General features: G+C 47.8%; 1 protein-coding gene across 1 annotated transcript; it reads right to left on the bottom strand.

Moving 5' to 3' along the window:
* Positions 1 to 255: 255 nt before the first annotated feature.
* Positions 256 to 21,974, bottom strand: TAS1R2 (taste 1 receptor member 2). Its single transcript, XM_061187054.1, is given in 7 exon segments — positions 256 to 758; positions 761 to 1,183; positions 1,646 to 1,769; positions 12,923 to 13,132; positions 15,338 to 16,112; positions 18,641 to 18,940; positions 21,793 to 21,974. Coding segments are annotated over 7 exon segments (2,517 nt in total).
* Positions 21,975 to 22,364: the final 390 nt, after the last annotated feature.

Genomic DNA, 22,364 nt, shown 5'->3' with positions numbered 1-22,364 from the left:
GGGTGGCATTGCCTGGCAAGCTAAACAGCTCGAGGGAAAGGAACGAAGGGCAAACGTTTCTAGGCATCCATCGCTAGGTGGGTAAAAATGGCCAGGACGCAGAGAACCTCGGAGGAAGGCCAAATCAGAGACCAGGGCATGGTGGTAATCGTTGGGGGTGGCTTCCTTGCATCCATCTGGAGTTGAATAAGCAAGGCCCCGGCCTCCATCTCCCAACGCTGAGGCCCTCATCCCAATGGGCAGATGATAGGAGTGCTAGTCCCTCCCCATGGTGTAGCCCTGAATCATGCTGTTGAAGTAGGCTGGCGTGTTGAGCTCCAGGTAGAAGAGAATCATGTAGCACTTGGGGCCGAAGTAGCCCAAGGTGATGCCCAGGAGGTGGAGCACAGTGACCAAGAGGTCCAGGATGGTGACCAGCACCCCCTCGTAGACAGACATGAAGGTGCAGAGGAAGACGGAGGAGGTGAAGTAGAAGATCATGCAGAAGGTGATGAACTTGGCCTCGTAGTAGTTGGTGGGCAGCTCCTTGCCTATGTAGGTGAAGCCGAAGCCCAGCACGGAGACAAGCAGGTCCAGGCTGGTGTTGATCAGCAGCCCCCGGTGGTAGCTGGGGTTGCAGGACAGGGTCGTGATCTTGGGGTCATCGGGGTCAGTGCGGGCAGTGGGGTTGGTGGTCACGGCCAGTATGCTGCTCCCCACGATGACCGTCTTGAGCACCGTGATGAATGCCACAAAGATGTAGGGCCCATGGTAGCGGACCAGAAGCCGTAGGCGCGTGGGAGGCGTCTGGCCATCTTGAAGATGCAGATGATCTGGAAAGAGCGCACGGTGATGCAGGAGATGCAGACAGTGAAGCAGAGCATGAAGAAGGCCTGGAGGCAGAGGCACGTGGAGACCATGGGCGGCCCTACATACACAGGGACCACGATGTATGCCATCAGCTGCAGCGTCAGCATCAGGAAGCACACGGGCCCCCCAGCCGAGCGAACCATGGGCGTCTGAAACTGCCTCCAGAAGATCATCAAGATGGCCAGGGTGCTGAGGAAGCCCAGGGCAGCCAGCACGACCACAGTGATGATGGGTGCCTCATGCCATTCAAGGAAGGCCAGCTGCCGCTTGAAGCAGGAGGTGTCTTTCCTGCGGGATCACTCGTAACTTGGGCAGGGCTGGCAGTCGAATTCACCTGCAAGACCCAACAGCAGCTCCCATCAGCCGAACCTGCCTTCTCAGCATCTACATCCTCTGGGCCTGCATTGGGCCAGGCCCCGGCAGGAGAAAGAGAGAGAGAGAGCTAAGGGCGACCAACGCTCACTGAGTCCCTTACACCCCCTGGCTCATCAACTCCTCACAGCAACCCCATTTCACAGATGAGGAAACTGAGGCTCAGCCAGGTAAAGTCACAAAGCCAGGAAGTTATAGAGGCAGGATTTGAACCGAGGTCTCCTTGACTCAGAGTCTAATAACTATAATTCCTTCCTCCCAAGACCTCACCCTCTGGTGGGAAAGACATAATCCTTGGCCTTTGGACACTTATGCACCATGGGGGAGACCCCAGAGACCCTGCCAAAGGTGAAGGGCCCTGGAGACCATCCCCCTCCCAGGGCAGGGCAGTGGCAAGGCAAGCATGTGGGCCCATGAATCATACCTGTAGCTCGGTTGAGGAAGGTGCCAGAGAGGCAGTCAATACACTCGAAGCAGCAGGGGTGGATGCCAGCTGGCTTCTTCTTTTGCCCAGGCTGGCAGTCCTTGGAACACATAGACACAGGGATCTGGAGGGAGGAGAGCAAAAGACCCTGAGTCCTCTTTCCCACTCTCTGGGGGCTCCCTTACCCTCTCTCACTCATCCCCAGCAGGATGCTCAGGGGAGGGGAACTGGCCTCTGTCTGGGAGGGGGAGGGGTGCTGGGATTGCCATTAGAACTGGACCTCTGGTAGGCACCTTCTTAGTTTCGCCCAGCAAAGACCTAATCCACCTTCTTCAGGTAACAGCACCCAGCTGTTGAGATGGAGACTTTCTGAGGTTGCTGAGTGAATAGGATATAACTCTGGAGCTGCTAGCAGCCCACTGGTTTCTGGGGGGAGAACATGCCTGAGGAAGGATCTGGAAGATGGAGAGAGTGAGACCCTGGATCCAGCCTTGCCTGAAGCTTCACCTTCAGGTCAACTCCTGGAATTTTCAATGACGTGAGGCAATAAACTAACTTTTTGCTTATATTGCTTTCTGTCACTTACCACCAAGAGTCCTAATTAACACATCTTTTAGGGAGGGGCAGGGGTTTTCAGGTGAGCAAGAGCAGGTAGCCAGTGGCCATGTCTATTGCTTTTACTGCTATATTTCTTTTTTCTTTTTTTTTAAATAAATTTATTTATTTATTTATTTATTTATTTATTTTTGGCTGCGTTGGGTCTTCCTTGCTGCACGCGGGCTTTCTCTAGTTGTGGCGAGCAGGGGCTACTCTTCATTGCGGTGCACAGGCTTCTCATTGAGGTGGCTTCTCTTGTTGCGGAGCACAGGCTCTAAGCATGCGGGCTTCAGTAGTTGCGGCACGTGGGCTCAGTAGTTGTGGCTCGCGGGCTCTAGAGCACAGGCTCAGTAGTCGTGGCACATGTAGTAGTAGTAGTAGTATTAGTAGTAGTTGCTCCACAGCATGTGGGATCTTCCCAGACCAGGGATTGAACCCATGTCTCTTGCATTGGCAGGCAGATTCTTAACTATTGTGCCACCAGGGAAGTCCCTGCTATATTTCTAGAAACTAGAAGAGTGCCCAGCAAAGAGGAGGTCTCCAATGATTGTTTATTAAATGAATGAATGAATTACAAGTAGAGGAAACAGTAAGAGCAATGAGGTGGAGGAGAGGATGGGGATGGCATTTTTGGGAAGAGGGTGTGTCTGAGCCTGGCTGAAGTCAGGCTGCATGGGGAGAGGGTGGGAGAGGGTGGAAGACTGAACTGTGACACTGAAAATGTAGGAGCGGTGGGAAGCAGCCATGGCTCTTGAGTGGGGAGTGGCCTGATTAGATTCGGGTTGTATAAAAATCATTCTGACAACCAATGAGGAGGGTGTTGCAAGAGTACACATATAAAGGACCAAGGGCCCAGACACGAGGAGCCATGGTAGGACCACTCAACCTCAGAGCCCTTCTCTTCTGGTCTCTCAGAGATCACCTGCTTTCCTGTTCCACCCCTCTAGTCTCTCTTGCACATGCATCAGATGATGTTTCTGGAAGTCTTGTTCGCTCCCTGAAACCTCATGGAACAGCCTCTCCATCAGCCAAATTAAGTCTGATCCCCTGCCAGCCTTCCCTCTGCGGTCTTTTCTGCCTCCTGTGGGACCACACACATGTGCAGGCATATGCACACCAACACACACACACACACACACATGCACACACCTTATCCAGACCTACACCCCACCACTCCCTTGCTATGTATTCTCCCCCTCCTCCAAATTCATCTCTTCACTAACTCTGAGCCCCTAAGTAACCAAATTAATCCTACCTCTTACCCATGGAGTCTCAACCTGATATTCACACATTCATTCATTCAAAAAGGTATTGAGTACATACCGATGCCAGGCACTGGAAATATAGCTGTGAACCAAATGAGGCAAAGTCTCTGTTCTTATGAAATGAATATTTTCATGGGGAAGAGAGACAACACACATATAAATTTGTGATACAACAGATAGTGATAAATATTGTGAAGGAAAATAAAGCCATGCAAGGGATATGGAAAATGATGGAGGAGCTGATTTCACTTTCACATTGGGTGAGAGGGGAAGGAAGGCCTCATTCAGCAGGTGACATTGGAGCAAAGATGTAAAGGCTGGGAGGGAGCAGGTCATGAAGATATCTGTTTAGGCAGCAGGGACAGCATGTGCAAAGGTCCTGTGGTTGGGAGACCTGGCACAGTCGAGGAGCAGCAAGGTCAGCGTGGCTCAAGCAGAATGAGCAAGAGGAAGAACAGCAGACCTGTCAAAGAGTTGGAGTCAAAATACTTTGGCTTTTACTCTGAATGAAATGAGAAGCTACTGGAGGATCCCAAGCAGAGGAGTGACAGGATCTGACCTTCGTTTTAACAGGATTGCCCTGTCTGAACATAGATCATGAGGGGTAATGGCACAACAGGAGACCAGGCAGGGTGTTATTGTAATAGCCCAGCTGAGAAATGGTGGCGGTTCTGACTAAAGAGAGAGCCATGGAAGAGGTGAGAAGCGGTCAGATTCTGGATGTGTTTTGAAAGTAGGCTGGACAAGATTTACTGCTGGGTTGGATGAGAAAGAAAGGAGTCAAGGATGACTCAATGCTTTTGGTCAAACAACAGAAAGATGGTGTTACCTTTTACTGGAACGGGAAGACCTTGGGGGAGCAACTTTGTGTAAGTAGGTGAATATTTGACTTAAAGTTGAGGGGAGAAGTCCAGTCTGAAGATATAAAATTGGAAGTTATAAACCTATGGATCATATTTCCAGCCATGTAGACAGAGAAGAGAATAAGTCCATTGGCTGAACTCTTGTACTCTCCAGGGTTTAAGGGTCAAGGGGATAAGGAGGGACCAGGAAAGGAGACCTAGAAGGAGTAGTCATAGCTGTAGGGGAACCAAGAGAGAGACTGGCCCAGAATGCGAGTAAAGATATTGTTTCCAAAGAGAGGAAGTAATCAGCTGTGTCACATCTGTTCACAGGTTGACTATGATGATGATGGTTGGATTGGCAATATCTAGACATCAGTGACCTTCACAAAAGCAGTTTCAGAAGAGTGATGTGGTGGAAAGCCTTGTTGGTGTAGATTCAGGAGAGAATGGGGAACTTCTGGTTTCTGGTCTGGCATGTAAGGAGCTTGGAAGTCATCACCTCCATCCTCACAACAAGAAAAAGGCTGAGCAAGCTAAAAATCAACAACCCTTCTTAGGTCCATCAGAGAATTGGGGTCATGGGGCAAACTACAGATCCCAAAACTGGGGAGACAGGTGCACACAAAGAGTCACAGCTTAGCAGGAGCAGGAAATGCTGCTGGAGGCAGCAGCTGGTAGGAGCAGCTAGACAGCAAATGACCAGTTGCTGGGACTGAGCTCAGACTAGCTTGAGAGAGACCTCTAGGGGTGCATCCTTAACCTCAGGAGCCCCACCAGCTTCTCAGGGTAAAGACTGCTCTCCAGCAAGGGGAGAGGAAAAAGCAACCATTCTGAAATACACCCAGAGCATTCTGTTCTCCTTAACAAAGGCCTGCCCTCAAGGGAAACTATTTTACCAGAGCTGAATTGACATAGGGGAAAGGAAGTACACAGCTGCAGCCCCCCTCTAGCCTTCCTGTCTCACCGAAGGTGGGGAGAGCTGAGAGGCACTTGTGAAGGGCACAGCCCAGGGCACAGGCTTACCAGAAGAATAAAACCTGGTCATAGATGATTCCAGAATTCTTCCCCTCCTCCCACATCTTACCACCACATCATACAGGCTCCTGTATAATAACAGGGGATTACAACCAAAAGAACTGCAAGGCTCAAATTCTGTTTAAGAAGGAGTCTCTAGGGAAACCCAAAGCCAGCAGGGAAGACCCCAAAAGGGAGACATTAGAGGAAATTTTAGCCTCTGACACCACAGCTATGGCAAAGAGTAAACATAGCCTCACTCCTACCCAAATAAACATAAAACCTCATGCTAAAATTTATTTACCTCTGTTCCTTTAACAAATACATCATGTCTGGCTTTCAACAAAAAATGACAAGGCATGCTAAAAGACAAAAAAAAAGTCTGAAGAGACAAAACAAGCATCAGAATGAGACTCATATATGGTAGAGATTTTGCAATTATCAGGCAGGAAATTTAAAATAACTATGATTAATATGCTAAGAGCTGTAACTGAAAAAGTGAACAACGTTCAAGAAAAGATGGGTAATGTAAGCAGAGAAATGGAAACTGAAAGAAAGAACCAAAAGGAAATGCAACACATTTTTTAAAAACCTATGGCAACAGAAATAAAGAATGCCTTTGATGGGCTCATCAGTAGACTGGACACAGCTGAGGAAAAAGCCAGTGAGCTTGAAGATGTATCTATAGAAACATCCCAAAGTGAAAAGCAAAGAGAAAACAAAAGTGAAAAAAAGAGAACAGAATATCTAAGAGCTATAGAACAATTGCAAAATATGTAACATACATATAATGAGAATACCCAAAGGAGAAGAAAGAAAGGAACAGAAGAAATATTTGAAGGAATGTAGGCTGAGAATTTTATAATTATTAATGACAGATACCAAATCACAGATCCAGGAAGTTCAGAGAACACCAAGTGGGATAAATACTTTAAAAAAATTACTCTTAGGTATACAATATTCAAAATGTAAAAAAACAAAGATAAAGTCTCAAAGGAAGCCGGGGGCGGGGGGGAAATACCAACAAAAACGTTTACTAGGGAAAAAGAAGGACCTTTATAACAATAAAAGGGTCAATAGATCAAGAAGATATAATAATTATAAACAGAAATGCACCTAACAAGAGATCCACAAAATACATGGAGCAAAGACCATCAGAATTAAAGGGAGAAAAGACAATTCAACACATAATATTCCCCAGTAATAATTGAAGGCTTCCATACCTCACTCTCAATAATGGATAGAACAACCAGACAGAAAATAAGTAAGGAAATAGAGGACTTGAACAACACAATAAACCAACCGGATTTAACAGATATACATAGGACACTCTACCCAACAATAACAGAATATACATCTTCTCAAGTGCACATGGGACATTTTCCAGATAAGGACAGACTTTATGTTAAACCATGAATTAAGTCTGAATAAATTTTAAAAGATAGATATCACACAAAGTATCTTCTCTGACCACAATAGGATGAAGTTAAAAATCAGTAACAGAATGAAAACTGGAAATTTACAAATTTGTGAAAATTAAACAATGCCCTTACACAACCAACGAATCAAAGAACTCACAAGTGGGATTCGAAAATACTTAAAGATGAATGAAAATGAAAACACAATGAACCAAAACATGGGATACAGCAAAGCAGTGCTAAGGGGGGAATTTAAAGCTGTAAACACTTACACTGGAAAACAAGAAAGATCTCAAATCAACAACCTAACTTTACAGCTTAAGGAACTAGAAAAAGAAGATCAAACTAAACCCAAAACTAGCAGAAGGAAGGAAATAATAAAGATTAAAGCAGAGTGAAACAAATTAGAAAATAGAAAAATATTAGAGAAAATCAATTAAGCCAGAAGTTGGTTCTTTGAAAAGATCAGCAAAATTGACAAACCTTTAGCTAAAATGGCTAAGAAAAAAAGAGAGGATTCAAATTACTAAAATCAGAAATGAAAGTGAGGACATTCCTACTGATTCTACAGAAATAAAAACAATTATAAGAGAGTACAATGAGCAATTATACACCAACAAATTGGATAAACTAGATGAAACAAATTCCTAGAAACACAAAATCTACTAATACTAAATCATGAAGAAATAGAAAATCTGAATAGACCTATAACTAGTAAGGAGATTGAATCAGTAATCAAAAAATCTCCCCACAAAGAAAAGTCCTGGATCTGATGGCTTCACTGGTGAATTCTACCAAAAACTAAAGAGGAAGGAACTCTCCTTAACTCATTCTATGAGGCCAGCATCAATCTGATAACAAAGCCAGTCAAAAAGACTTCAAGAAAAGAAAACTACAAACCAATATCCCTTATGAATATTGATGCAAAAATTCTCAACAAAATACTAGCAAACTGAATTCAGCAGCATATTAAAAGAATTATACACCATGATCATGTGGGATTTATTCCTGTAATACAAAGAGAGTTCAACATATAAAAAAATCAATCAATGTAATACACCATATTAACAAAATGAAGGGAAAAAAAACACATGTTCCTCAGTCATAAGAAAGAATGAAATTTTGCCGTTTGCAACAACATTGATGGACTTGGATGGTATTATGCTAGTGAAATAAGTCAGACAAAGACAAATACTGTATAGTATCACTTATATGTGAAATCTAAAAAATACAACAAACTAGTGAATATAACAAAAAAGAAACAGACTCACAGACATAGAGAACAAACTAGTGGTTACCAGTGGGGAAAGGGGAAGAGAAGAGGGTCAATACAGGGGTAGGGGATTACGAGGTACAAACTACTATGTATAAAATAAGCTACAAGGAAACATTGTACAACATAGGGAATATAGCCAATATTTTATAATAACTATAAATGGAGTATAACCTTTAAAAATTGTGAATCACTATATTGTGCCCCTGTAACTTATATAATATTGTACATCAAGTATACTTCAATCAAAAATAAATAAATAAATAAATGTAATAAAACACATGATCATCTCAATTGATGAAGGAAAAGTATTTGACTCTTTCATGATAAAAAAACACTCAACAAACAAGAAGTAAAGGAAAACTACCTCAACATAATAAAAGCTCTATGTGAAAAGCCAACAGTGAATATCATATTCAATGGAGAAGGACTGAAAGCTTTTCCTCTAAGATCAGGAACAAAGCAAAGATGTGCAGTTTCACCCCTTCTATTAACACAGCCAGAGCAATTAGGCAAGAAAAAAAAAAAAGTCATCTAAATTGGAAAGTAATCAATAAAATTATCTGCTCACAGATGATATAATCTTATATGTAAAATATCCTAAAGATTCTGCAAAAAAATTGTTAGGACCAATAAGTGAACTCTGCAAAGTATCAAGATACAAAGTCAACACACAAAAATCAGTTGTTTTCTACACACTAACAATGAATAATTCAAAAAGGAAATTAAGAAAATGATTCTATTTACAATAGCATCAAAAAGAATAAAATACTTAGGAATTAACCAAGGAGGGAAAGACTTGTACAATGAACACTACAAAAAAAGAAATTAAAGAAGACATACATAAATGGAAAGACATCCCATGTTTACGGATTGGCAGACAATATTGTTACGATGTCAATACTACCTAAAGCAATCTACAGATTTAATGTAGTTCTTATGAAAATTCCAATGAGGTTTTTTTGCAGAAATACAAAAACCCATCCTGAAATTCATATGGAATCTCAAGGGACCCTGAATAGCCAAAACAATCTTGAAAAAGAACAAAGCTGGAGGAATCACATTTCCTGATTTCAAAACTTTCTACAAAGTGGCAGTAATCAAATAGCGTGGTACCAGACTAAAGAGACACACAGACAAATGGAATAAAATAAAGTCCAAAAATAAAACCTCACATATATGGTCAAATGATTTTGACAAGGGTTTCTAGGCCATTTAATGGGGAAAAGATAGTTTTTTAAGCCAATGATGCTGGGAAAACTGGATACCCACAGGCAAGAGAATGAAGTGGCCTGTACTTAACACCATATATAAAAATTAACTGAAAACAGATCCATGACCTAAATGGAAGATCTAAAACTATAAAAACTCTTAGAAGAAAACACAGGGCAAAAGTTTCACGACACTGACTTTGGCAATGGTTTCTTGGAGATGACACCAAAGGCACAGGCAACAAAAGAAAAAAATGATCAAATTGGACTTAATGAAAAATTTTAAATTTATGCATCAAAAGATACTATCAACCAAGTAAAAAGGCAACCTATAGAGTGGGAGAAAATATTTGCAAATAAGATATACAAGGGATTAATACGCAGAATATAGAGAACTCCTAAAACTCAACAACAACCAAAAAACCAACCTGATTCAAAAATGAAAAAAATAGACTTGAGCAAACATTTCTTCAGAGAAGATATACAAATGGATAATAAACACATGAGAAGATACCCAATATCAGTAATCATTAGGAAAGTGAGAATCTAAACCACAATGAGAGACCACTTCACACCCATTAGGATGGCTGCTATCAAAAAAACAGAAAATAACAAGTGTTGGTGAGGATGTAGAGGAATTGGAACAGTGAGCTTTTGTGCACTGCTGGAAATGTAAAATGGTACAGTCACTGTGGAAAACATGGTAGTTCCTCAAAAAGTTAACAATAGAATTAACCTATAATCCAGCAATTACATTTCTGAGTATATACTCAAAAGAAATGAAAGCAGTCTTGAAGAGATATTTGTATACTCTTATTCATAACAGTATTAATTTCACAATAGCTAAAATATGGAAGCAGCCCAAGTGTCCATTTATGGATGAATGGATGAGCAAAATATTATATATCCATAAAATGGAATACTATTCAGCCTTAAAAAGGAAGGAAATTATGATGCATGTTACAACATGGATGAACCTTGAGGACCTCATGCTAAGTGAAATAAACCAGTAATAAAAAAGACAAATACTGTATGATTCCACTTATATGAGGTACCTAGTGCGGTCAAATTCAGAGATAGAAAGTAGAATGGTGGTTTCTAGGGGCTGGAGGAGAGGAATGAAGGAGGAGTTACTGTTTAATGGGCATAGCATTTCAATTTTGCCAGATGAAAGTATTCTAGAGATGGATGGCGGTGATGGTTGTACAACAGTATAAATGTACTTAATGTTACTGAACGGTCAACTTAAAAATGGTTAAGACGGTAAAGCCTATGTTATGTGTATTTTACCACAATTAAAACATTGGGAAAAATCATTTAAGATGGTAACATTTGTGGGGTTTTTTTTACCATAATTAAAGATAATTTTTTTAAGTAACAAAACTTATGAAATACAATGAAAGCAGTACTTAGAGGGAAGTGTCTAGCTGTCAATGCCCACATTAAAAAAGAAAGATCTCAAATCACATTCACTACCTTGTTGCAGAGTTGTGTACTCTGCTACTGTCTGTCATGACAGAATCCACATGGAACTTAATCATTCTAGAAGACGTGGGTCCAGCAACCACAGGGTGGAAAAAGGATTGGCCACACTCACCATTCTTTGCAGAGGCCCATTGTAGAATCGGGGCTTCTCATCTCCAGAACCTTAGATTCTGCTAGAATAAAGCATGGTCTCCAAAGGGGGAATACTCCCACCAGCAGACACAATAGGGCTCTATGGTTACCACCTGGTCATTTAGGGGGTCTCATGCCAGCGAACGAGAAAGCCAAGAAAGGAGAGGTAAATGACTTGGATTAGCGGGAGGGGCTAGGAGTGCTGCTAGGGGTAGGAAAGAGTAGGACTGGGACCCAGGCGATTCCCCAAGGTGGCACTTGGTGCTTCTAGTCCAGTGATGACTGCTACTAGACAGCCACCAGACCACAAGCCAGCAAGGACAAGGTGACAACAGCCTCTGACACCTTGGGGATGAATGTCTGGATCGCCCCACATGCCAATGACCTAGAGCAGCCAATGGCTGAGGGTGAAGGAATCCAGAATGGACAGTGGCAGAAAGAGAGGGATGAATCAGGTCCACCCGGGGCCCAGGGCAGCAGCAGGGCCCGTGGCTGGGCTCACTCGACTCCCCTCGTTCAGAGACCAAACTGCCCAGGGGCTGCAGGGTGAGACGCCCGCAGGGAGCTGCTGGGCATCACACGAGCGCGACCTGGAAATGCCAGGGAATTCATACCCCCTGGCACAACCCTTGACCACTGAGAGATACGGAGCCAATGGATCAGTGCCATCCTCTTCCCGCCCTTGGGGACCGTTCTCAAGTGACTCCTGAGAAGGTTCATGTAAGACTGAGATCCCATTGCCCACAGCAGCGTCCAGCTTGAGAACATTCCCTTTCCCTCTTTCCCTGTTAAATACTCCCCAGCCTCCTACTCCTGTTCCCCCAGATCATATCCTGGGATAAACCATCTGCACATCAGCCCTTGTCTCAGGCTCTGCTTTCGGGGGGAAAGCCAGGCTAAGACACTTATTTGTTGACTTGTGTCCCTTCAAAATTCTTATGTTAGAGTCCTAACCCCAGGACCTAAAAATGTGATCTTATTGGTAAATAGGATCACTGCAGATGTAATTGGTTAAGATGAAGTCACACTGGAGGAGGGTGGGTCCTGACTCCAATATGACTGATGTCTTTATGAAAGGGGGAGATTTGGAGACAGACACACCCACGGGGAGAACACCATGTGAAGATGAAGGCAGAGATCAGGTGATGCAGCAGGAGCCAAGGAAAGCCAACAGGGACCAGCAAATCACCAGGAACCAAAAGAAAGGCCTGGGACAGAGTCTCATTCACAGCTCTCAGGAGGAATCAACCCTCCAACACCTTGATCTTGGACTTCTGGCCTCCAGAACTATGAGACAATATGTTTCTGTTGGTTAAGCCCCCCAGTTTGTGGTCCTTTGTGATGGCAGCCCTAGCAAACTGATAAAGACACCAACACGATGTACTCCATAAAAATCCCCAAGAAGCTCAGAAACTAGCAGCACCAAATGCCTCTGGAACAGGGGTCAAGTGGGGGTGGGGAGAGTGATGAAGACTCTGAAAAGTTTTTAGATTCCCTCCCTCACCCCACAGGGCTGGGTCTCTATCCTCCCCTCCCCAGCAGCATTCTGACAGCTTATTATAGAAAGAGGGTAAAACAAAGGAGCTTTAGACTGACAGATGTCGGACATGGTGGAAAGAAGAGCTATCATCCCCAAAATGTGAGTATTCCTTGATAGGGTGTAGCCTGAATGCTGTATAGAGAGACATGGACAAGCTGTGTGCCCTTAGGCAGGTCATGCAACCACTCTGTGCCTTCAGTTTTCTAATGCATAAGATAGGGAGAAGAGTAGCATCTATTTCCCAGGGTTAGCATGAGAGTTGAAGTCTTTAACACACACATGTCCTGAGCCCCTCAGTCCTGAGAAGCCATAAAGCCCTGAACTTGTACAGTTCTCCGTCAGAGGAGGAAGGCTGAGACCCCAGACAGTACACCCATAAACAGAGACGCCACCAGCTGTCGAGAACGAATCCCAGGTAAAAGGGTCCTTGCCACCCCAGCATGAGCTCTGGGGCCTGGCCTCCAGCCCCCTCCCCCAACCCCCTCCTGAGAACTGACCGTGTTGTTAGGGGTGTGCCAGGAGATGTCACAAATGTCCTTCAGCTGCCTCTTTGACGGTTGGTAGGAGGCGATGCTCTGGAAAGGGTTCTGGCTCAGGTCCCATTGCCACTGGATGACTTCCAGGTACAGGGACAGGTCCCCTTGCTCGTTGAAGAAGATTTGGTGGCCCAGGAGTGTGAAGTTGACCTTCCAGATCTCCGGAAGTAGCTAAAGGAGCCAAAGGGAAGGGAAGTGGAGCTGGCATCAGAGGTTGGGCCAGACCTGGGAGAAATGCTACCAGCTCACGGGCCTTGATTTCCAAAACTTTGAAAAATGTGGCAGTTTGGAGGCAGTGGCTGAGAGCTCTGGCTTTAGAGTCAGATGCACCTGGGTTTAGGCATCAGATCTACCACCTGCCGTGAGGCCTTGGACCTGGCACTTAACCTCTATAAACCCCAGATTCCTCTTCTGCAAAGTGGGGGCCAAAATGGCCTGACCTTCTGGGCTCTGAAGCAATAAATGAGTGAATCTCCGTTAGGGGCTCAGAACAGTGCTTGGAAAATAGTCAGCTCTCACCTCCTACTGAGATGTCAGTATTACTCCTTTTCCCTGGAAGTCACTTCGGCCATCCCTCTGGGATCCAATACGGGGGGTCCAGAGTCCACTGTCTCTCCCACCTACTGGGGTCTCCCCTGCCCCCTGGGTCCTGCCTGCTGCCCCACACTTTGGAGCCAACTCTCTTTTCAGTCTCTCCCCACCCCATCCCCCATCATTCTCACTATGCAGAAGCTGGTATGAACTAGAACATGCTAGGACATCCTTTGGCCTGAATTCCAGTCCTAGCTCTGTCCTAAATTTGCTGTGTGACTTTGGGCAAGTCACTGAACCTCTCTGGGCTGATCCCAAAAGGGCTTCCTGCTTAGTTATCAAATCAAGCTGGCTCCTAGGTCTTTCTTCCATAAATGAGAGAGACTATTGGACTACATCTTGGGGGCCCAGAGCTCACCTCACCTCAGGAACTGACAGACAGATAGCCCAGGGATTTGATCTCTAGCCTTCTCCCTGCCCTGCCGGGAGAGTGAGGACCTGGCTGAAGTCTCTTTCGCATATGCACAGGTTGCTGGGTCTGAGAGCAATGGTCCTGGGAGCTGAGAGTGGGGAGGCTCTATCCTGGTGGTCAGCCTGAGGATGAGGATCAGGATGGCAACGGCCCCTGGGGAGCCAGCACTAGTGTCCATGTCACACCCCTGAGGCAACCTGGCCAAGCTGGGCTGAGCAGCCTGGATTCCAGGGGTCCAATACATGGGGCCAGAAAGCATTTCCCTGTAATTCTCCTGAGTAGGCAGGGCCTATTATTGGCAGGGGCCTGGGTCTCTCCGGGCTCCCCTTTTGGGTCTGAGCCTTGCCTCCCCTTCCTCACCTAGCCCCACCCCCAACCCCAGCAGTGGCTCTACCCCCAAGCCCCACCCTCTCTCCTAAGGCCAGACACTGGTGTCAGAAACAGAGGAGGAGACACTCAGCTTCTACTCTGCACCAGGTAATGTACATACATTGTTATTAATCCTCATAATAACTCAGCAGCATACATATTACTCCTTGTGTTTAATAAATGAGAAAACTGAGGCTCAGAGATATTAACTAACTTGCCCAAAGTTGCACAGCTAGTGGTGGCAGAACTGGGACTTGAACCCAGGCTGCCTGATTCCAAAGCTCTGCTCAGATCATCACCACCTGCCTCCTAACGGATGGGCTGTATCAGAGATGCCTGAGGGGTATCAGGGGAGGATAAAGATGGGGGTGGGGGGTGGCTGAGCAATAGAGTAGGCAGCTGGTTCCAAACTATGAAAAAGTCAGTGAACTGTTTAAGCAGAGATGTCTAATGACGAGTAGAAAGCATACGTCTCTGGTGTATATCTCCTCTGCTCCTCTGGATCCTCAGTAAAACCTTCTACACCTTCCATAGGCCCAAGGCAGGGTGTGTGTGTGCCTGTGCATAAACCAGGAAAACGCAGCTTTAAATTCCAGGCCTGAATCAAGGTGATGCAGAACTGGGACGATGAACCTGAGAGCTGATGGGAATACACAAGCTCATCCCCAGGGCCTCCACCCTGGAGAGGCTGCGGGGAGAACTGGGGCTCCGGCCTGTGGGGCTTCCTTCTAGGGAATTTCACCCAAATCTCCAAGGACAGACTATCATGGATGGTGATGATTAAGTTAATTTTTTTTTTAAAGAATTTTGTTCTGTCACCACGAAGGGCTCCTATGTGTCTGGAGGCAGGGCGTGATCCATGGCCTCTCCCACCCATTTGCCCAGAACCCACCAAGAGAAGGGGAAGATAGAGCAGAGCAGTGGGCAGCTCTGCGGTCTCCATGGCAACCACGGACTCTGCACCTGCTCCGTGGGGCCCTGGCTTTCCACAGGCCAGACCTCACCTGCCAAGTGTAGACCACCTCCTTGTGGCAGCCGGTCTGGTCGCAGCCCAGGAGGCTCTGCGGCGCGTGAGCCACGGCGTAGACGGCGGAGTACACGCTGTAGACCACGCTGTAGACCACGCGTTCGCCGGAGAGCGTGAGGATGGAGTTGAAGGACTCAGTGGTGTCCATACAGGTGTCACACTCCTGGTTGCAGGTGGCCCCCAGGCTGCTCCTGTTGAGCGCGGGCCGGCTGACCTGGGAGCGGCGCGCGCGGAACTCGCTGAAGCCCGGGATGGGCACGCTCTGGGTGGTGATGCCCAGAAAGGTGCCTGTGCGCTGCAGCTGGGTGAGGTGGTGCAGGACCGGCTCGATGGCCCAGGATTCGGAGGCGATCCACACTGCGCCTGTGAAGTTCTGGCGCAGAACCTCGCGGAAGAAGTCGAACAGGGCCAGGTCTGGCGAGAACACGGCCACAGCACGTGCCATGCTCTGCTGCAGCTTGCCCACGATGGCCTCCGGGCACTCAGGCTCCTGCTGCGTCATCGTCTGGTTGGGCTGCGGCATGGGCAGCGTCTCCTGGAAGGCGATGCAGATGTCATGGTGGGCCAGGCACTCGCTGAGCAGCTGGCTGTTGCCGCGGCCGTAGTCATCGCTGCTTGTCAACACAAGGATCCAGTTCCAGCGGATATGCAGCATCAGCTGCACCGTGGCCTCCATTTGGTGATGCACACCTGGTGCCGTGCGCAGCACCGCTGGGAAATGCAGCTGGTCATTGATGGCACCATAGGTGATCCGCCGGAGGGGAGGGTCCAGCAGGTATTAGTGAGGGCCTCACAGGGCCCCCACCCCCAAGGGGGTTCCACCCACCACCATCATCCTTATGGCATTTGAGGAGCACACAGTGCCAGCCACGCCCAGGGCTAAGTGGTTTACTCCATCGTCATCATGGACATCACAGTAATGACAATGAATGAGAACCTACTATGTGTTGGACCCTGAACTAGGTGGTTTGCTCCATCATCACCATGGTCATTACTGAAATAACATTTCACAGGAATCTATCATGTGCCTGGCCCTAGGCTAGGTGCTTTACGTTAACATCATCATGATTATCCTTGTAGTAACACTTACCAAGCACCTACTGTGTGCCATGCCCTGGGCTAAGTGATGTACACCATCTCACGATGGTCATCAGCATGGTAGCCTTTCGTGAGCACCCACCACATGCCAGGCCCTGGGCAAGATGCTTCTCATCGACGTCAGCCCCACCCCATCCTTTAGCAACACTGTTGACCACCTATTGTGTGCCAAGCCCTAGGCTAGGTGATTTCCATCATTATCATTCTCATGATCTAGTAACATTTACTGAGTGCCTACTGTGTGCCCCTGAGCATAAAGCTTTCCTCCTCACCATCATCCTCCTCAGATTAGTCACATTTCCTTCCGCAGCCTCTGGGATGGCACAGTCTCGGTTTTCTTCCTCTTTCATTGGTTGCTTCTTCTCCTCTCCTCTATGACCTCTTGGCCTTGCAGGACCCCAGGGCTCAGCCTTCAGTCCTTGTGTCTTCTGCATGTGCTCCCCTTCCCTTGGTGATCTCATCCAGGCTCCTGGCTTTAAATACCATATCCATGCTGACAACTCCCAATAGCCCTGCCCTGGACCTCTCTGCTAAATTTCAGACTCATACCTGCAACTGCCTCCTTGACGTTTCAAACTTAACGTAGCCAGAACTGAACTCCTGTCTCGCCTGAACCTGCTTCGCCCACAATCTCCCCATCTCCCCTGATGGTGAATCCATCCCTCCAGTTACTCAAGCCAGAACTGTAGAGTCCTCATTGGCTCGTCTCTCTCAAACATGCCACCTTCAAGCCATCAGCACATCCCATGGGATCTACCTTCACAGTGTGTCCGTTCAGTGCCTACACCCCGCCCCCAACACCATCCTAGTCCAGCCACCATCATTCCTGCTATGAGTTACCCCAATATCCTCTCCCCTCTCCCCTCTCCAATCTACACTTAGCGTGGCTCCAGGACGGTCCTGCTCACACACACACACCAGTCACATATTCAAGACCCTCCAACCATTCCTAACGCCACTCAGGAAAAGCCAGAGTCCATCGGTGGTCCCTAAGGGGCGCCATCATTGACCCCAGCCCTTCCCGTTCTGATTTCATCTCCTTCCCTCCCACTAGCCCCGGTTCTGCTCACCCGGTTCCATGAACACGCCAGGCACCTCCCGGGCTCTGCATTTGCTGACCCCTTGTCGTGGATGCTGTTCTTCCTCCTTCACCTCCTTCAAGCCTCCATCCAATCTCCCCGTACCCACTCCGCCTGCCCCCCGACGCGCCCCACCTCCCTTAACCTTGACTTGACTTTTCCTTTTATCCATTTCACTTCTCACTTCCTATCGTCCTATCTCACATACTTATTTCCATCGATCGTCTGTCTCTCCCCACTGGAAGATAAACTCTATGAGGGCAAATTTCTGTGCATTTCCCCAGCGGCATCCCCGACCCCTACAGCAATACCTGGCACCGTCAGCGCTCAATAAATATTTGTTAAATGAATGAAAGAATTACTTCAGCCCTGGACTAGATTCTTCACGTAAGAATATTAACACTGATTGAGCACCTACTAAGAGTCAGATCCTTGGTGCTTGATATAATAAAAACAACAGCAAAATTTACAGTATTTGTAACTACCCACTGTGGGCCGAGTCTTGTGCTAGCTGCTCTTTGATGAGCAGATATTTTATGCCAGTTCTGGACTACGCCTTTTTGACCATGATGGTGAAAATAGTTAGCATAGCAGTAGTAATTCTATAGCACTTTTTTGAGGACCTGCTGTGAGGCAGATTCTGTGCTAGGCAATTATATAGGATAATATTGAGCACTTCCTGAGTTTTTATTCTCGCGCAAGATGCTTTATGTAACAACAGTAACATTATCGACTACCTACTGTGCACTAGAAATTCTTACCTAAATTGAACGCTTTCATCTTCAGACAGTCCAAGAATGGGACTCTTATCATCCCACTTTAGAGATGGGGAAACTGAGGCTTGGGTAAGTTAAGAGGTTGGCTCAAGGTCTCACAATGGCCAAGACTCAGAGGCAAGATGCACACCGAGGTCTTTCTGCCTCCAAAGCCTGAGCTCTGAACCAATAGGCTGGCTACCTTGCCAGGGCTGGGGTGGATGTCCTGACCTCGCTTCTGCTCCCCGATCCAACACCCCCGGGACGGGTGGGGGTGGTGAGCCCTCAGGAAAAGCACTCGGCTGCCCTCCTCCCCAGCCCCTTCTCCCAGGGCCCAGGGGCCTCACCTGTGGAAGGAGAGAGAGGGACAGGAAGTGGGCCACGGTCATGGGGGACTCGGAGTTGTCAGGGCCGATGATGGCCACCACGCGGGGTACGTAGTGGCTGTAATCCTCCTGGATGGGCGGGAAATAGTCGTCCTGTGACAGGAAGGAGAGCACAGGATGGACGTTGTTGGACATGTAGCAGGTGTCCACCATCTCGTAGCCCAGCAGCACACTGGGCAGCAGGCTGCTGTCATTGCTGATTTCCTCCACCGCAAAGCGCGTGGCCTGCATGAGGTTGTAGCCCAGCACCTTCATCTCGTACCTGGAGAGGCCGCAGTAGGGTGGAGTGGGCAACGGGTCCAGAGTGAGGAAGGGAGGGGAGGGGAGGGGAGGGGAGAGCCAGCCTGTTCCTCCTGCCTGCAGTAGGAAAGCCAAGGCATCAGCCAAGAAGGAACCACTCCAGAGGGTTCTGGCATTTTTACCACATCATTTTCACCATCCCACAGCTCTGAGATCACCATCGTCCCTATGACCACCTCTGACGCTATGATCTCTGTGGTCACCATCAGTCACTACCACTGCCACCAGTACTACCGTCCCTATGACCTCTGTCATCACTCTATCAATGTCCACCAATGTGACCACCATTACCCACCATAGCCTCCATCATCACTATCGTCACTGTGACCATCATCACCTACTATTCCTATTATGGGTATCATCACCACTGCCATCACAGTCACCCCATCTGTGACCATCATTATCAATACCACTACCATCATCACCACCACCACTACCATCACCATCATCACCATCACTACCACCACCACCGCCATCACTATCACCATCACCACCACCACCACCACCACCACCACCACCACCACCATCACTATCACCATCACCATCACCACCACCACCACCACCATCACTACTATCAGCTTCACCATCACCACTATCACTATCACCATCACCATCACCACCACCACCATCACTGTCACCATCACCATCACCACCACCACCACCATCACTACTATCACCACCACCACCACCACCACCAGTATCACTACCACCACCACCTTCACTATCACCACCACCACTACCATCACCATCATCACCATCACTACCACCACCACCACCATCACTATCACCATCACCGTCACCACCACCACCACCACCACCACCATCACTATCACCATCACCATCACCACCACCACCATCACTGTCACCATCACCATCACCACCACCACCACCATCACTACTATCACCACCACCACCACCACCACCAGTATCACTACCACCACCACCTTCACTATCACCACCACCACTACCATCACCATCATCACCATCACTACCACCACCACCACCATCACTATCACCATCACCGTCACCACCACCACCACCACCACCACCATCACTATCACCATCACCATCACCACCACCACCACCACCATCACTACTATGAACTTCACCATCACCACTATCACTATCACCATCACCATCACCACCACCACCATCACTGTCACCATCACCATCACCACCACCACCACCATCACTACTATCAGCTTCACCATCACCACTATCACTATCACCATCACCATCACCACCACCACCACTGTCACCATCACCACCACCACCACCACCATCACTACTATCACCACCACCACCACCACCATCACCAGTATCACTACCACCACCACCTTCACTATCACCACCACCACCACCATCACCATCACCACTGCCGCCACCATCATCACCATCACTACCACCACCACCACCATCACTATCACCATCACCACCACCACCACCACCACCACCACCATCACTATCAGCATCACCATCACCACCACCACCACCACCATCACTACTATGAACTTCACCATCACCACTATCACTATCACCATCACCATCACCACCACCACCATCACTGTCACCATCACCACCACCACCACCACCATCACTACTATCACCACCACCACCACCATCACCAGTATCACTACCACCACCACCTTCACTATCACCACCACCACCACCATCACCATCACCACTGCCACCACCATCACTGTCAGCATCACCATCACCACCACCACCACCACCATCACTACTATCAACTTCACCATCACCACTATCACTATCACCATCACCATCACCACCACCACCATCACTGTCACCATCACCACCACCACCACCACCACCATCACTACTATCACCACCACCACCACCATCACCAGTATCACTACCACCACCACCTTCACTATCACCACCACCACCACCATCACCATCACCACTGCCGCCACCATCATCACCGTACTCCATTTTCCTTATCACCAGTATTACTACTACCAACATTATCAACATCACCATCACTTCTATCACCACCATCATTTCACTAGGCTGTCCACCATCATCACAAGCATCAAAATATCCAACATCATGCTTAGTACCATCACCCTCACCATTCTCAAGCCAGTGTATAATCTTCCCTAACATCTTATAAATGGTTCATTTCTTATAGTCAGGCTTTAATCATCTTTGCACTCTCCTTCCTTTCTCTCTCTTTCTCAGAATGCCTCGCCCTCTCTGCACAAGATCACTATTTTATAATCCCAGGCTGGCTCCAGTATCCCAGCCTTCATGCCTTCCCGAAGGTGGCCCACTCAATCTCTGAATGATGCTGCCACCCCAGTGGGTTCACAGGGGATGGAGTGCAGAGGAAAGCCCCCCGGGTCCTGGAAACACCCCTGCCCACCCAACCACAGCCCTGGGAAAATACAAACCTTCCTTCCAGTCTGAGAACCTGCCTCCCAAAGGTATAACAGCCGGGCCTTGGCATGGACTCACTGGGAGTCCCGCTGCTGCCAGAGGGAAGGGGGTTGGTTTTGATGGTCTCTAAGACCCCTCTAGACTCAAACATCCCATAACTCTTTAGTAAGAGACGTGACATTGAGACACCAGGTTTCAAAATTTCAGGACATAGTCGCCATAGATTTTAATAACACGGACTGTGCCGGGCCTCCCTGAGAGCCAGTGGGGTGCATCCAGAATGGGGGTTTGGCAATGAATGAGGAGACGCATTCTGACCCGTTGGTCTTGGCTTGGCCTCCCCAGGGCCACAGGACCAGCCTCGGCTCCCACCCCACCCCCACCATCACTTCCAGCCTCACACTGGAGACTCCCTCCTTGCACTTGGGCACCTGCAGGTAGTTGAGGTGGACAATGCCCTTCACGTTGGCATGGAGGGTGAAGAGGCCACCCAGGAGGTAATCCCCAAGCAAGTAGAACTCCGAGTTCTCAGCCAGCTCAGCCAGGGCCCGCAGCAGGAAGATCAGGGAGCAGACCACCCTGCCCTGGGCTCCCATGGCTGGGAGGTGGAGGTCCCAGAGGTGGCTTTGCCTCCCTGGAGAGCTGGCAACCTAACACCAGGGGATTTGCACAGACATTTACATATGGGTCCTGTCGCTGTCCATGGAGCAGGAAAGCACCTGGGACAGGTAGAGAGGTTTGAGGGCTCTGGAGGAAGGGGAGGAGGCTGGAATTAAGATGATCCCTTCTTAGGGCACAGCGGAGCCTGGGTGGTCCAGGAGAACCCCATTTGGCAGTAGACAGAGCATGTCCTGCTAACCTGGCCACACCTACGCCTTCTGCCACTTAGATGAGATCAGGTCACAACTCCCTGATGTTTCAAACATTTGGGAGTAAAGGACATAGATGCTCTCATCAGGAGACAGAGTCGGGGGGCAAATGGAGCC

Source organism: Eubalaena glacialis, chromosome 3, assembly GCF_028564815.1.
Source record: "Eubalaena glacialis isolate mEubGla1 chromosome 3, mEubGla1.1.hap2.+ XY, whole genome shotgun sequence".
NCBI lineage: Eukaryota > Metazoa > Chordata > Mammalia > Artiodactyla > Balaenidae > Eubalaena > Eubalaena glacialis.
The sequence above is the reverse complement of the archived record's forward strand: the minus strand, read 5'-3'. Positions and strand labels throughout refer to the sequence as shown.